The 15,696-nt window shown below is 49.5% G+C and overlaps 1 protein-coding gene across 2 annotated transcripts; it reads left to right on the top strand.

Annotated features, from left to right (window-relative positions):
* The first annotated feature begins 4,756 nt into the window (after window positions 1-4,756).
* LOC124104006 (beta-defensin 103A-like) lies at window positions 4,757-14,606 on the top strand. Of its 2 annotated transcripts, XR_006855354.2 has the most exons (3): window positions 4,951-5,055; window positions 12,763-12,899; window positions 14,418-14,606. XR_006855354.2 is itself a non-coding variant. In XM_046460669.2 (2 exons), the coding sequence occupies exons 1-2, from the start codon at window positions 4,923-4,925 to the stop codon at window positions 5,734-5,736; spliced, it is 279 nt and encodes a 92-aa protein (XP_046316625.1). In that variant the 5' UTR covers window positions 4,757-4,922; the 3' UTR covers window positions 5,737-8,166. The 2 variants fall into 2 exon arrangements, 1 of the variants encoding a protein (XP_046316625.1); XM_046460669.2 differs by lacking the exons at window positions 12,763-12,899; window positions 14,418-14,606 and adding an exon at window positions 5,591-8,166 and having other exon boundaries at window positions 4,757-5,055.
* Window positions 14,607-15,696: the final 1,090 nt, after the last annotated feature.

Raw genomic sequence — 15,696 nt, 5'->3', positions numbered from 1 at the left:
TAATGTCAAATTCTTGAAGCTGTCCCATTTGGGGGACTTTGGAGATAGGAGAAGAATGAAAAAGTCCATGAAGAATCAAAGACAGGCATCAGAAGTCCAGGAGAACATGGAAAGCATAAGTCTTTATTTTGCTACCATGTCAGTGTCTACCGGATCTTCCTTAAACTTAAGACTTGGAAATAGTGAGGAGCACAGAGCCCAGAAACAACAAGCTGTCTACCTGTGTCAGTGCCAGGTCCACACGCCTGACAGCCAGTGTCCACAGTGTTTCCTAGATGATGAGCTGAAGAGGAACAGGTTTTGAGAATGAGTGTCCTCACAAGTCACATGCTGCAAAAAGGCAGAGTCAGATGATCCCCTGGATTGGAGGTGCAATGTCACTGTTGAATTTGGAGGAGAGCTTTGAATGGGTTCATTGAGACAGATGCCAGGAAGCAACACATTAAGGGGCAGGTTTGGAAAACAGGTGATCAGAAGAGACCACCGCACAGAGTAGAGACCACTATCAAGGAACTTGATGGTGAATCAAAGGAAAGAATGAGGCAGTGGTTTTAGGAGAAGAAATGGGTCAAGGACAGGTTAGTTTTAAACAAACAGCTGAACCGTCATGGGCCACGTGAAGGAGCCCCTGGGGAAGAGACAAGAGGGACATGGGTTGTGGGGCCCACTGCAAAAGTGGGTTCCACAGGTGCGAGCTGACTCTGGGAAGGAGACCTACTCCACCTCAAGCAACGCAGGAGCAACAATAGGTGGACGTGTAAGCTTATGAGGAAGATTCCGGAACACGGAGGCATGATTGGGAGAGCCGGCCCCTGCTCCCCTCTGTTCCTTTAAAGTTAAATTGCCTGGTGGGAGAGAGAGCAGGGAGGCCATCAAACCACTGAGCCATGAGACTGGGGATGGGCCATGTCCTCTCCCAGAGGTGGGTGCCCCTGTGGCCTGGTAGGGCCACGTCCCTTCCCTGCTGGGACCCTGTGTGCAGCAGCCAGCTCTAGTGCACACTCCCTCTTCTGCTGTCAGTTTGCGCAGCATCCCTGGGGCCTGCTGAGCCGGCCTCTGTCTTCAGCCACTCAGAAAGCCTTCTCGTCCTGTGCCCTGCCGGAGTCAACCCGAGTGTGTCCACAGGGACAGTCACGTTCTAAGAGCCCAGCCTGACTGTAGCATGAGGACTCTGTGTCACGGCCAGGTGAACAGGCGCCTGCAGTGGTCTCTCCTCCTCCGCCAGCTCCAGGTGCAGCAGGCACTCCCGGGGGTCCCCCTGGAGACACGTGTCCTGACTCTGCTCTCCAGGAGCCCTCAGAGGTGCCAGTCCACCGGGAACTTTCTCTCCATTTTCCTTGTTCTTGTACTTTTCTCCCAGGTAGTATCAGGTGAGCATGGTGTTCCCTTGGAGGAGGGTCAAGGAGAGCACTTTGGGGGGATTTGGAGCAGTGATCTGATGAGGCACAGGGAGAGCTCTCTGCGGAGAGGTGGTGCAGAAAACAGACGTGGAATCCCTTTGCCCATGTGTCCTCCCTGCCCAAAGCTCAGCAGCCTCTCTGTGTCTGCCAGACCCCTGCATGGGGTCCTGGGGGAGCCTGTCACCACTGGGGAGGCAGCGAGTCAGACAGGATCAGAGCAGTGCAGTGCAGAACAAGGAGGTGACACAAAGTAAGAAGTGGTGGGTCCAGGGACCTTGAGCATCATCTCTCTATGTTAGGTCTTCCCTCTTAAGGAAAGAAGATGAAAAATCGTGGTGTAGGGTAGGGATGGCTGTGCTGTTTGACCAGTCCCAATCCTCAGGGACTCTCAGTGGGAGACCCTGAGAAGATAGCCCTGTGGTTCTCCCCAACGGTCCTTGAGTCCGCGGATCTTGACGACACCTGGGCTGAGCCTCTTCCCTTGTGACTATGCCAGGTTCCCTGGGAACCGCAGGAGAACAGAATGGCTGGGACCGTCAACATCCCTGGGCACCGAGGCCTATTCCACACCCCCAGAGTTACTGACATGATTCGCAGGCAGGCAGTGTAAATACCTTTAAGACCAAAGATTTTTGAAGAAGTGACTATCAGGCTCATCAGCTTAATTGCAAGCACAACTCTCTCAGGCTTTCTTCTTGGTCTTCATGTAAGGAATTTTTGATGGAGTCAAAATTTTAGATGATTAAAACCTTAGTCTAGTTTTTTCTTAATTCATGCTCCCTTATCTGCTGATGCAAATGCTAACTTGTCTGCCCCCCTCCCCACTAGACTTGGGCCAAGCTCGGCTTTTCCCTGCTCCTCAGACTGGTTCTGTGCTCCCCACCTCTGCTGATCCTCCTGGAGAGAACACTGGCTTCTCTGCCTGCCCCACCAGATCCACCACATCCTGGGTCCTGTGACTCACGTGAGCCAGCCCTGTACTCTGGTCTTGTCCCTTCTTTGCATACCCTCGCCTTTCTATCTGCCCCCCCCATCTCTCTCCCCGTCTCTCTCAGTGGTTGGAGCACAATACACAACATCCAATAGAGTGTTCCAAATCCAGTGGTGTTTGCAGGAAACCAAAGGAACCTCTACCTGCATTTCTGCCTGCAAGATGAAGAAATGCCAAGAAAGTTTGCTGGGCAGAGAACACATAAGATACATAAAATATTAGTCCACACTCACAGGGTTGGTGGGAGCAGACGACTCGGTTACCTGGTGGGAAGTAAAGCCTGTGCTTTCCTGGCCCGCTTCCTCCTGTTGTGAACTGGCTCTGGACTTGGGTTTAAAGGCAAGTCCCCTCTAAAGCTGCAGTCCTCGCTGAGGTGCCATCAGGAGACCTGGAACCACGGCAGAGCACAGAGCAGGGTAAACAGGCCCAAGGGTCTCCAGCAGCTGCCGGAGGAGCCAAAGGGAAAAGAAAGGCCATTTTTATTTCCTAAGAAGCTTTTATGAAGCAGTGGTGTCGCCCTAGAAGCGCCTTCTCCCCGCCCAGTCTTCAAAGAAACTTGTTCAACCACGGGTTGGCCTGTGGAGGTCTGGTCCCTGCAGTGATGTGACGGTCTGATGACTCTGGCCCTGCACTCTGAGCCAGGAGCTGGTTAGATCTTGTGCCACACCCAGCCGCACCCTGTGTAAAACATAGTAAGACTACAAAATCAGCACCCATCCCACCCCACAGTCACCTGCTCCTTCCATTTCAAAGCATCTCCAATTGTTTGCTCCAACCCTGAACGTAAGAGCAAAGTTAGGTTTTTAAATGATAAAGTGTCTACACCCCCAAAGTCCTCTTACATCTGCTGATTAAAATCCACTCTTCAGCACGAGCCTCCTTTTCCCTCCATCTGTGCAGCCCTGTGCCTAAACCCTCGCCATGACCCTCTGCCCCACCCTTTGTTATCTGACTGTCTGCCCGTCTGCAGAAGCTACCTGGAGCCCCTGGAGAGGAGAAACCAGGACTTGCCCCTGAGTCTCAGCCTGTGGGTCTCTCACCCACACTGAACACGCGTGCTGGTCTTCACCTGTAAGAGATGCTCGGGGTTGCTCACTGAATCTGCTGGGTGCACCAGTATCCTAACACACTCCTGGACCTCACACCCAGAGCCGCGGTGGGTCCACTGGGATGGCAGCCAGGCAACAGGATGGCTTCAGCTCCCAACTAAATAGGCAATTGGCAGACACAACCCACTGCTTAGACTCCTCAACATTTAGGTCTAATAGCTAAAAAAAGAAGAAGAAATTTTCCCCTCAAACTCTGACTTCATACCCAGTGAAAATCATCTGATCCCTGGACGTTTTTGAAAGCTCCTGAGCCAAGAATAGCACAGGGACTCTCCTCCCCAGGAAAGAGAGGCAGCTATTCAACATTATCACAGCATTGTCCTTCCGAGGAAGTGAGATAAAACACCTTCCTTATAAATTTGGGTAGTTTCACAACCATGATGAAGTACGAGATGTGCTTTACTCTCTGTAGCACCATAAGGGGTGAAGGCAGGGGCTCTTCAGCACAGTTCATTTGTGAACCACCCTTTGCCCACTTATCCCACTCGTTGGCATATACCCAAGGACTTAAAATCAGCATACTATAGTAATAGAGCCACATCAATGTTTATAGCAGTTCAATTCACAATAGCTAAACTATGATAAATGGAAAAAGAAAATATGGTATATATACCCAAATGGATCATTACTCAGCCATATAGAAGAATGAAATTGTGGCATTTGCAGGTAAATCAATAGAATTGGAAACTATCACCCTAAGTGAAATAAACCAATCCCCCAAAAAACAAAGGCCAAATGTTCTCTCTGATATGTGGATGCTAACTCACAATAAGTGGTATGGGGGGATAGAAGTTCACTGGATTAGACAAAGAGGAATGAAGGGAAGGGAGAGGGGTGGGAATAGAAAAGACAGAATGAATCGGATATAACTTTCCTATGTTCATATATGAACACACTACCAGTGAAACTCCATATCACGGACAGCCACAAAAATAGGAAGTTATATTCTATGTATGTATGATATGTCAAAATATATCCTATCATCTAGAAAGAACAAATAAAAGAATATTTCTTCTTTCCTCACCACCTGAGGCCAGTCCTACCCCCCAGATCTGAGAACGTCCAGAGCTGGATTGATCTGGTTCCCAGGAGGGCCTCAGACTCTCTGTCTTTTAAGAAGATGCAGGAAATTAAAAAGTACCACAGTGCAGATAGGTCGACCCCAAACCAGGAACCCTGGCACCACTCCCAGGAGAAGACAGGTCCTGCCCACACCAGCCCCGCCTGTACCCACAGCCGGCTCCAGCCAGTCATGACCAGGCCCCTGAGCCTGGAGGACAGCAGCTGTCCCCATGTCCATAGCAAGCTTATCAGGCTGGTACCAGCTCCTGGGTGAGTGGGTGTGACCTGTGCAGAGAGAGAGATGACACATCGGGAAGTACGTCATCTTGTCATCACTGTGACATTACAAGAATTGCAGCCATGGCTCACCTCTTTATAAACGTGAACCCGTGCACCTTTCAGTCCAGCCTCAGCCTGCTGCGAAGCCGGTCAGCCATGCGGATCCTGTACCTGCTGGGCGTGTTGCTCCTCTTGTTCCTGATGCCCGTTCCAGGTAAGTCAGGTGGGAAAGAGGGGCTGAGAGGAGCAGTGTCAGCGCATCCAGGCCTCTCCATTCTCCAACATTCCCTGGGTGGGACCAGGGGAATTGTCTTTGGCAGCTGACCAGTCAGGGCCAGCCTCACAGCAGGCTCCTGCTCCTGCTCCCTCTGCTAATAGCACCTCTTCACCCGCCTCCTGGTGGGAGGACTGGTAAGGAGATGTGGGAAAGTGCTACTCAATTTCAGCCTCGGAGGAAACCTGGGCTGGTTCTGTGAGCAGAAGCAGAGGCTTCTGGTTCACTAAGCTTAGTGGTCAGAGGGGGTGGGCCCAGGACACTGCACCCACAGAGATCTGCAGTTTCCCCCCAGGGGACATTGACTACTGCCTGCTGGGCTCCGCCTTCCCTTCACTCTTAATTTTATAGCCAAGCAGGGAAGGAAATAGAACCCTGGAAGGCAGCGAGTGAGTGACTGAGGAACTCCTGAAGCCTGGAATTTGTCCCAGGACCCCTCCTAGAGCCCCCTATACCTTCTATTTTTCCTTTGCAGGTCACAGCGGGATCATCAGCGCAGTACAGAGGTACTATTGCAGAATACGGGGTGGCCGGTGCGCCGTGCTGGGCTGCCTCCCCAAGGAGGAGCAGATAGGCCGCTGCTCTCTCCGGGGTCGGAAATGCTGCCGCAAAAAGAAATAGGGATCAGACGTGAGGAGAATGTTGGGGCGATCCCTCCTTCAAGTTTATAAAGCTAAAACCAAATTTAAATTTTTTTTCAAAAATTTAGAAGCTTGATTTTTTTTTTTTGAACACTCTGGTTTTGTGGAAGTTGATACCAAGCAGGCAACTGAGAGAGGCTAATGACACCTTCCATTAAATACATCAGCTTCTGCACCGTGTTTGATTTTCGTGGGTTTTGGAACTCGGCAACACTGGACTCTTTCTGGAACATTCCTTTGCTCCCTCATCCTCCATACTCCTGGGCTTTACCGTCCTTCTTCCCAGGACTTCATCTCTCTGAAGCCACCTCTAAAACCTTAATGCATCCCTCAGGCACCAATCCAAATCCTTCCAGAAAGTTTCTCCTCAGAGACGGGGACCCTGAGCCTCCTTTAGTATACCCTTTGCTTTCCTGCTGCCCAGGCCTCTGAGCTGTGGGCCTCAGAACTGGCATCAGCTCACTGCTCCCACCTGTCTCCAAACGCTAGCCGCCCGTGTCTGTCTCCTCCCGCCTGCTGCACCCCGGGCTCTGACGTGAGTGCTGCCTCTGAAGGTCGCTCGGTGTCTCCCCCGGTCCATTTGCACACTGTGGGTCCCCACGCGGGTGGTAGGACTGTTGGTAAAGCGCCCTGAGCATGGGGGCTGCTCGGCCAGCACTGGCTGGACCAACGTCCATTCATGAGCTTTGGATCATCCACTGTTTAAGGATCCAGCATCTGGAGTGATGGTCTGTCCTCCCTGACCCCAGTCCCCCAGGCTAAGCACTATGGTGGAACAGCAAGACTACTGGGCTCTCAGGGATAGGGGAATGAAGACCCCTGGAGCAGCCCACACCCCACCCACCATCCATCCAGGAAGCATTGCTGAGTGCCCTCCAACAGTCCACAAGAAGGGGCCAGACAGAAGGTGAGGACAGGCACCATCCAGTGGGGGACGTGACTGCAGGCAGAAGGAAGCAAGAGGAGCTTATGACTGGCCGACCTGCTACTGGGCAGGGCCTGCAGGTGCCAGGAGGGGCCTCACCCTGCCCAGCAGTGCAGCCGGGTGGAGACTGAGGTCATAACTATGGGCACAAGACCCCTTCTGCAGGGCAGAACTTCCTCACAGGTGCTGTTGGGGAAGGGGGCTTCAGTCAGCCACAGGAAAGCAGAAACACCCAAGGTTTTAGATGAAGTCCAGGCACACACAGGGCTGGAGGCACACACAGGGCTGGAGGCACACAGGCTCCCACTAGCACCGGCCTCCAGTCTCCCCTGAGGGATGCCATCAGCTGCGTGGAGCTCTCCAGGGAGCCTCTGCAGCTGCTCTAACCCGGAGCTTCTAGAGATGAAAATAAACATCTGAATTAAAATATACTGAGCTGGACAAATGGTGTGTGACGGTAAGGATCAGTAAGCCAGCATCTGTTTTAGCACCAACAAATGAGAAAGTGAAGCAGAGTGAGAGTAAAAGGAGAGACTGGGAAAACCTTAACAGAGGGCTGAGTGCAAACCTCACCAGCCCAGCCTCGGGCTGTGCTTGGAGTCAGAGGAAGCCAGAGGAGGAGACAGGAAACAATGGCCTGCTGTTGTCCAGCTCTGGTGAGACTGCGACCCACAAAGGGAGGACTCAAAGAAATAGGAGCAGAATGAACAAAGACAGCCACACCAAGCACATCAGAATCGGAGTATTTTAAATGTGACAAAAAGAACATCTTACAAACAGCTCGAGAAGACACATTGCTCAGAGAGAGGATCAAGCACGCTTCCCACCAGGGTCCACAGGAGCCGTGTGAGGCCCCAGTTCCACACCAGCAGGATCGCTTCACAAACCAAAGCAAAGACCCCACTATGTCAGCTACACCCAAAAGACACAGGAATCCCTCCCGGGAAGTCCTGCACCAGGAAATGCAGGCGTGGAGGAGAGTCTCTGCAAGATGGAAGGAGCAGGCTGCCCACATTCCAGACACCTCAGGAAGGGAGAGATTGCAGCAGGTGAGAAACAAGAGCCAAAGGCACGCTGTCCATCAGGAAGAATAGGCCACAATGACACCCATTGTGCTGTGTAATTAGTAGGCACTAATAAAGACCCACTGTGCATGTCAAATACAAGGACAAAGTTAGGTCAAAGCAGAAAGGATAGAACCAGACATATAAAAACATTAATCTAAAGAAAACATTGGTTAATTGATTAATCTTGGTTTAATTGGTTAATTGGTTGATCTATTGGTTAATTGATTACAGATCAGAGCAGACTTTAGAACAAGCAGTGTATTACCAGAGATAATGAGGGTATTTTTTCTAAAGATAAAATGGTTAAATCACAGGAAAAAAAAAAGCAAATAATCAGTACACATCTAATAGAATCTAATAGAAATTGTTAAGAAAAATTGTGGAAATGAGAGAATAAATAAACAAATTAAGAATTGCAACAGGATATTTCAACATTTTTTTTCGTTGTAATGGATGGAAAAACAGACAGAATAACAGTAGAGAAGCCTTGAATGACAGTGTCACCGAGTGTGACCTTTGTGAAATTCATAGGACACTCCACTCACTAACAGTAGAATGCATTAAAAGTCACCCAGTACGGCCCACCCTGAGCCAGGAAACAAGTCTCAAAAAGCAGAACAGTTTGAAACCATACAAAATATGGTGTCTGGACACAGTGGAACCTACAAAGCTATTGATAACAGAAAGATATCTGGAAAAGGTCCCAAATATTTGGAAATTAATCAACTTACTTCTAAATATTCAAGAAGGAATCACAAGAGAAATTAGGAAACATTTTGCAGTGACCGAAAAGGAAAGCAGGACACTCCAAGGTCTGTGGGAGAGCAGCTGAGGTGCTTCTTAGAGGGAATTTCATGGCATTAAGTGATTTTAGGTAGAAAGGAGAGAAACTCCCTAGTTGACAGTCTAAGTTTCCTCTAAGAAATGAGATGTTAAAACACAAAGCAAATAGAGGCAGGTGGGAAGAAAATGGGCGCGCAAAAGAGAATTTTTAATAAAAATGAAGCTTATTCTTTGAGATGATGAATAAAAATTTTAGAACTCTCATTAGGTTCATTAAGAGGAAAAAATAATTACAAAATCCTTGGTGGCGTGCATATACCTGGGGTGCTTATGAAGCTTGCACATAGCTTGGGGCAAACAGGAAAATGGGAATGGCTGACATGACATACAAAGAATCGCCACAAGGTGGCAGTACCTCGCACCGTTGTTCCTGGCCTTCAGAAGGCCTGTCATGCTCTCAGCCCTCCCGTCAGCTCAGGAGGCTGGAGAGGATGGCAGCAATACCAGGGGAGGCTGGCGTCCAGCAGGCAGCTGTCACTCTAGCCGAGGGGCTGTGGGAGAAGGAAGGCGCGAAGTGGTCAGGACGCCAGGGCGATTTCATTAATCTGCACCAGGCACGTCCGTAGGAGGACTTGGAAGAATGGCGGTTTTCAGTTCTGATCCCACCTCTGAGGCTTAGCAGCCAGGTGACCACGGGCCTTCACCTTTCCAAGTCCCAGGACTGTCATCTGTACAGCTGAGCCGTGCCTACCTGGCAGGTGCACGGAGGAGGGATGAATGGCATATTGTGTCTGAATGTGGCCATAAGAGCTATAGAACTGGCAAAGCTCCGAGCAAAATGAAAATGCACAAAAGAAAGTGATGTTAGAGGAGGATGTCAAGCGTTTTCCTTCAAAAATGTAATTTGCAGAATGAAATAGGACTCCCATTATAGAGGAACGATAACAGAAACTGAAAATTGAAACGAATATTTTGGTGTCGTAATTTTACTACAACAAATACTACTTTATATTAATAAAGTAGTATCTTGATTGATAATATAATTTTCCTGGCCGGCTTTCCTGAAAACTCATTTATTAGGTCATCAGCATTTATACTTTGAGCAACGTTGTTGTTGTTATTATTATTTTTAATTTTGAGAAGAATCTGCTAATACAACTGTGCTGGAGTAAAGAGGATCTGACAGCTGTAACAATGTTGAGATGAAGCTATTTTGAAACATAAATCTAGATCAACCAGTCATAGAGGTGAGAGAATTTGCTTTTGAAAGCCTGCCAACTGGAATGGAGCTGCACTCCCTCCTGGGGCCCTGAGCCCCTCTGCCTGGGAGGAACAGCCTCAGCTCCCCCTTCGGTTTAGGGAAGAGCTTTGTGGGTGCAGCACTTATCTCTCCTTTAAGGAGCAAGACACAACTGTACTTCTCAGCCCAGGCTGGATGGTTACCATTGCACACCCAGCCTGGCTTCTTCTTGAGCTTAGATAAGCAATCAGTTAGACTCCACCTAAACTCGACACTTCCCCAGGCCCCATAGTCGCTCCATCTCTGGCTTTTGGTGAGGGAGCCATGTTTGTGCTGGCCTGTGGTCTTACAGGTCAAGGCCAGGAAGTGATCCTGCCTTTGAGAGTGCCTTACTGAGCTGGGGTCTCTATCAAATGAGCTTCATCACCAAGGTAGCAGCACAGCCGCAAAGGAGGCATCTGGCACCAGGTGCTGTCAGTCACAGGAACCCCTGGTGGGAACACAGCACCCCCTGATGCAGCTGTCCTGGAGACCCTGAAGGGTACTCTTCCCCAGGGACACAGGGTGATGTGTCTCTCAGTGGTTTCCCTACTTCAGATCAACTTTTCCTCCTTCTCCAGTAGGTCTTCACAATTGCACAGAGATCTAGGCAGAACAGAAAGTAAGCAGACAAAATGCTACTGGTGGTTCTCTGGGGTTGGGACACAAGTGGGAAATCACACTTTTGTACAGGTGGACTTTTAAATGTCAGTGAGCTATGTTTGTAATAATTGCAAGCACATGACTCACTAGAAAAGGGTGAATAGGATTAATGCCAAACAGGAAAAAGATGGCAGCCATTAACTTCCTCAACCTCAGAGCCCAGTGAAGCCCCTTCCTAAGTATTATGGCATTCTATAAGACTGCCGCTCAAAAAAGAAAGAAAAATACACGGGGGGGGGGGGGGAACCATCTAACTCAATGTGTGACTCTAGATTAAAAATAGACTAGGAAAAAATATCAATAGATACAAAACCCCTAGGGGAAATGCAAATAATGATTAGATACTAAATGAGATTAGGAATTATTCTCTCACATGTGTAAATGGTATAGGGATTCAGGTGAGAATTTTCCCTTGTTCTTAAGAAGTGCATGCTGAGAGAATCAGGTGCTGTACCACGATGTGTTATGAGTTGGATCTTAATTAAGTGTCCCCCGGACGTCATGTGCTTGGTCCCCAGCCTGATGTACTGTTATGAGGTGGTGGAACTTTTAGGAGCTGGGGTCTAGCAGAAGTCAGGTCATTGGAGCCATGACCTTGAAGGAGATATTAGGACCTGCCCCTCCCCTCTGCTTCTCCTGCCATGACATTCCACCTCAAGACAGTCCCCCAAATGATGGAGCCATCAACCACAGACCAAAGCCTCTGAAATTGTGAGTCAAATAAACCTTTCTTCCTTTTGAGTCTCTCACATATTTTTTCACAGTGACAGAAAACTGACCAACACATGATGTTTGCCTCTTGTCATCAAAAAACTAAGAGAGATACATCTAATATATATATATGGATATATTGGGAGGGTACCAGGGATTGAACTCGGGGTCACTTGACCACTGCGTCACATCCCCAGCCCTATTTTGTATTTTATTTAGAGACAGGGTCTCACTGAGTTGCTTAGTGCCTCATTGTTGCTGAAGCTGGCTTTGAACTCATGATCCTCACCCTCCTGAGCCACTGGGATTACAGGTGTGCGCCACTGCTCTCAGCTCATCAAACATTTTTTTTAAAAAATAAACAATTCAGGCTAAGCATATTCAAGATTTTTAATTTTTTTTTTTTATTCAGTGTTTTCCGTACGCTTCCTTAGCCTGGAAGAAATACTCTGAGTGTTGAGTGAGTGACATGCTTCTCTACACAGTCCAGAGGAGGGGCGTGCTGTTGTGGTGACCAGAGCCTGAGCATTGATGGGACCTCCTTCACGGCTTCACCAGCGTCCCAACCCAGGCCTCTGTCTCACATGATCCAGAAGTCATCACTTCTTGCCAACACAGCATTGTCACCAGCGTCCTCTCAAAACACCTCGAATTAGGGAATAAGACAGAGGTGACTAGAGGCTGGGACAGGGACGGGGAGGGGAAGAGAGAGAGGTCGAATAGCAGGGACAAAATACAGATAGGACAAGTGAGTCCTTGTGTCCTGTTCCCAGGAGAGTCGCTGGAGAAGACAACAACAGAAAGTGGGTAGACTTCACACTCCACACTTCAAAACAGCTCGAAGACGTTCCCAACGCAGAGAGATGATCAGTGTTTGGATGGATGTGCCAACCATCCTGCGTTGACCATTGCATGGATTGAAATGTCACCCTGGACCAGGGAGAGCCCAGACACAATGCTGTCCTCCCTGTCTGCCTCTGTGGAGTGAAACACACACCCACCTGAGTCAGTGCCCGTCTTCCCGGGTAGATGGGGACTTTCAGGAGATGTCTCATGTGGATCTCACTGTCCTGTGATGACCTGGGACAACAGGGCTCCCTTGTCTCTTCCTGAAGCCCTGACACCCTCCTGCCCACCCCTGGGAACTCTGGGTTCAGCACACTCTATTCTATTTCATCATAGGACCTGACCATGCCCAGGGATGGATAGAAGGAGGTGGAATTCATTCCTACTGTGGCCTCAGACTGTCCACAGACTATCAGGAAACAGAAAGTGGGTAGACTTCACACTCCATGGAGCAGGCAGGTGACCTCTAGGGCTCAAGCCCATCTGTGCCCTGTGAGGCAGGCCCAGCTCCGGACCCCCTCCATCCAGGGACCTAAAGGAGTAGGCAGCAGCAGCTCTTGGTTGCAAGGGTGGAGGACAATTCCCTGGGGTTTCCCACATCCTGATTTGCATCAGGACAACTGGGTGTGCCTTATTCCCTAAGGGCTATTCCTCTGACACACCAGGAAAGATGTCATTTTAATCCCGGCAATTACAAGGACCAGAGCCAGTAACAAATTGTATAATTTCCAGGAACCGGGAGCCCGGACCTTTATAAGGCCAAGCGCTGGGCGCTCTCAGCAGCGTCTGCTGTGGGTCCACCAGCCTCGCCATGAGGATCCGGTTCCTCCTCCTCGCGTTCCTCTTGGTGTTCCTGCTGCCTTCTCCAGGTGAGATGGGCCACGGGGAAGAGGAGGGGACACAGAGAAGGCAGGAAGTCTCTCTCCTTCCCGGTCCTCCACCCTGTCCCTTCGGTCTTTCTTCCTCTCTCCCTCCTTCTGCCCGTTTCTGCCCCTCCTCCTTCTCTTTCTCCTTCTCTTACTCTCTCTCTCCTTCTTCTTCCCTCTTGATTCTCTATCTCCTCTCCTCCCTTCCTCTCCTTTCCTCTCATCTTTCTCTGTTCTAAGCACAGTTTTTGGGCCAAGTAGCTTGTATGAATTACGTAACAGAATCAAGACCATTTCCTACAACTGGAAAGGAGTTGAAGAACCACAGGGTTCCACTCACAGCCATTTCCAAGCAGCTCTGCGGCTGGTAAATCCAGACCCTTCGTTGGTCCTCGAGCTAGCACTGCTGAGACCAGGGAAGCCTCCCTAAGGCCACAAGTTGTTTTTTTAATCAAATTCAGATATCTTGCTTTTAGCCAAAGAAGGAAGCAGAGGACACCGTTTTATAAATCTTTACATGAAAGAGTAGAGTTTTTCGGTACCTAGATAATCCCAGAAATTAATTCTGTGGGTTTGTGGTTTAGGAACCTCCTGGGCCCTGGTCTTTTCAGACAGGAGGCCCCGGACGACATGCCCTTCGACATACAGGGCTGCCCTGGCCCAGTGCAGGTGCAGCTCTTGGAAGTAGCTCTCTCAACTGTGTGCCCAACATTTATTTTTTCTTGATACTGTGAAAATAGAATAAAAAAGAATGAACAGGGAAGAGAGGCAGGTGGAGAGGAGGGACAGAGAGAAGAAAATGAGGCAAGATCTGAGTCAACAAATCTGATAGAAATGATGTTGAAAACACCCCTCATTTTATGAATCCCGTTTGTGAGTTCTGGGTTACAGTGGAACAGCGGGATTCTGAGAGAGCAGGGTCAAAGCTGTATTCTGTCTTGGAATAGATCCGGAAGGGTGGAAGGAAGGAAGAAGGCATGAGAGTAAGACCAGGTTTTAGATCTTAGAAACAAGGACACAGGTTTATTTTTACTGTTTTGTTGTCAACTGTCAGTTACTTTGGCGTCAAGTTCTCATTGAACAAGTTCTACTCTCTGAGCTGCATCTTTTTCTCCCTTCAGTTCAGATACTTAATAAATTAACTGACATGGAAAACAAAGGTTGAAAATGGGGACCTTCCTGCCTTACCTGAGCCTAACACTACTGGCCTAGGTAGAAGCAGATGGAGTCTCTCTGAGGCTGAGGCTGCTAACTGTGGTGTGCCCACTGGGCCCAGGTCTTCCGGCCGTGCCTGCCTGACCCCATCTGGGGGCCCCCAGCAGGCTCCCCAGGTCAGAGCCTCAACATTTCAGCTGGAGGATCAGAACAGACTCAAACAGCCTGGAGTCAAGTGGTGTGATCCTGAGGAAGAACTGGGCGGGAAGGAAACCTGCCTGACTCACTCTGCTGATGGGCGTGGGCTCCTGTCCTTCAACACAGGGCCTCCGTGCTGACACTCCTTTGCCCTTTGTTTTCTTTCAGTTTTTCCTAAATATATCAGCAATCCTGTCAGCTGCCTCAGGAATGGAGGATTGTGTAAGGCTGCCTGCCGTGGACATCTGAAGAAGATCGGCACCTGCGGCATATCAGGGCCCAAATGCTGTCGGGTAAAGTGAGGAGGCCCAGAGACCACAGCAACAGAAGTGGACCAGACCTCTTCCAACCCCAGCCACATTAAAGTATGTGTTCAGAACCTTGCCTTCTAGTGATATGGTGACCCGACCGACCCGTAGTCATGTCCTGGGGACACGCTGTTAAGCTCTGCATACTGACAATCAGGACAGTGCAGGGGGCTTCTGTGTCTTTCCAGGGACCCCTGAGTGCATCTGTCTCCATGATACCCCCATCTTCCCCAGTGACACTGCGTGCTTTGCTCTTCCTGCCCCCCTCCCCTTCATGCCCTGACCTACTATGAAAACAGCCCAATCCCTCTGTCCCCACTCAAACCCGCTGGCTCTGGAAGCCAGAGCAGCACCCTTGCACCTCTGCTCTCCGCACCCTGCCCTTGGGTCCTGCTTTTGCTCAGCTGGGCCTGGTGCACGTACAGGTAACACTCTAATTCTCTCAGGCCAACAGGTCTCTGTGTGTGGACTTTGTCCTTTTATGCACTGGTCATTGAGGGGAGGCCTTGCTGCATAAGTGATTATGAACAGAAGGGCGCAGTTGAGTTGGACAGTGTTTCCTGCCGTGTAGATGGAGGGTGATAAGGTCAAGAGTGGGAAAGCAGGTTCTCACCAGAGACACAGGAAATGACATCAGTAAAACAGGGGACAGAGGAAGAGGGAGCCAAGGTCCAAAGGAGAGACCAAGACAGGGCAGCAGCCAGACACTGCTGAGCCTGACACCCTTGCCCAGGGTAGGTCCTTGCTGGTGGATCCTGTGGGTGCCCCACTGTTTCTCCACCTGAACGCTCCCCTGAATGTGCTCCTAATTCTGGGTGAATGCAGCTCGATTCCAAAATAATACCTACAGTCTCAGGATTGAAAAAAGAAACGACACCTTGTTACAGTAAAATCATTTTTATCAGGATAGGTACATCTGATAACAGGTGAGATGAGAGAGACACTGCTGTGGGTAGAAACTTAAGTACCCCCCAAAAAATCCACACTCAAGACAAAATATGATGAAATATTTTTAAAAAACTAAAATCAGTGCTCCAAATCCATGATTAACACAATATCCAAATATCAAACCAGGACAGGATCTACCTTCAGTTTCACTCTGCAAACCCACTCACCTCACTTTGATCTCAGGCCAGCCA

Source organism: Marmota monax, unplaced genomic scaffold (genome assembly GCF_021218885.2).
Source record: "Marmota monax isolate L192 unplaced genomic scaffold, Marmota_monax_Labrador192_F-V1.1 WCK01_AAM20220418_F8-fsc00916, whole genome shotgun sequence".
NCBI lineage: Eukaryota > Metazoa > Chordata > Mammalia > Rodentia > Sciuridae > Marmota > Marmota monax.
The sequence above is the reverse complement of the archived record's forward strand: the minus strand, read 5'-3'. Positions and strand labels throughout refer to the sequence as shown.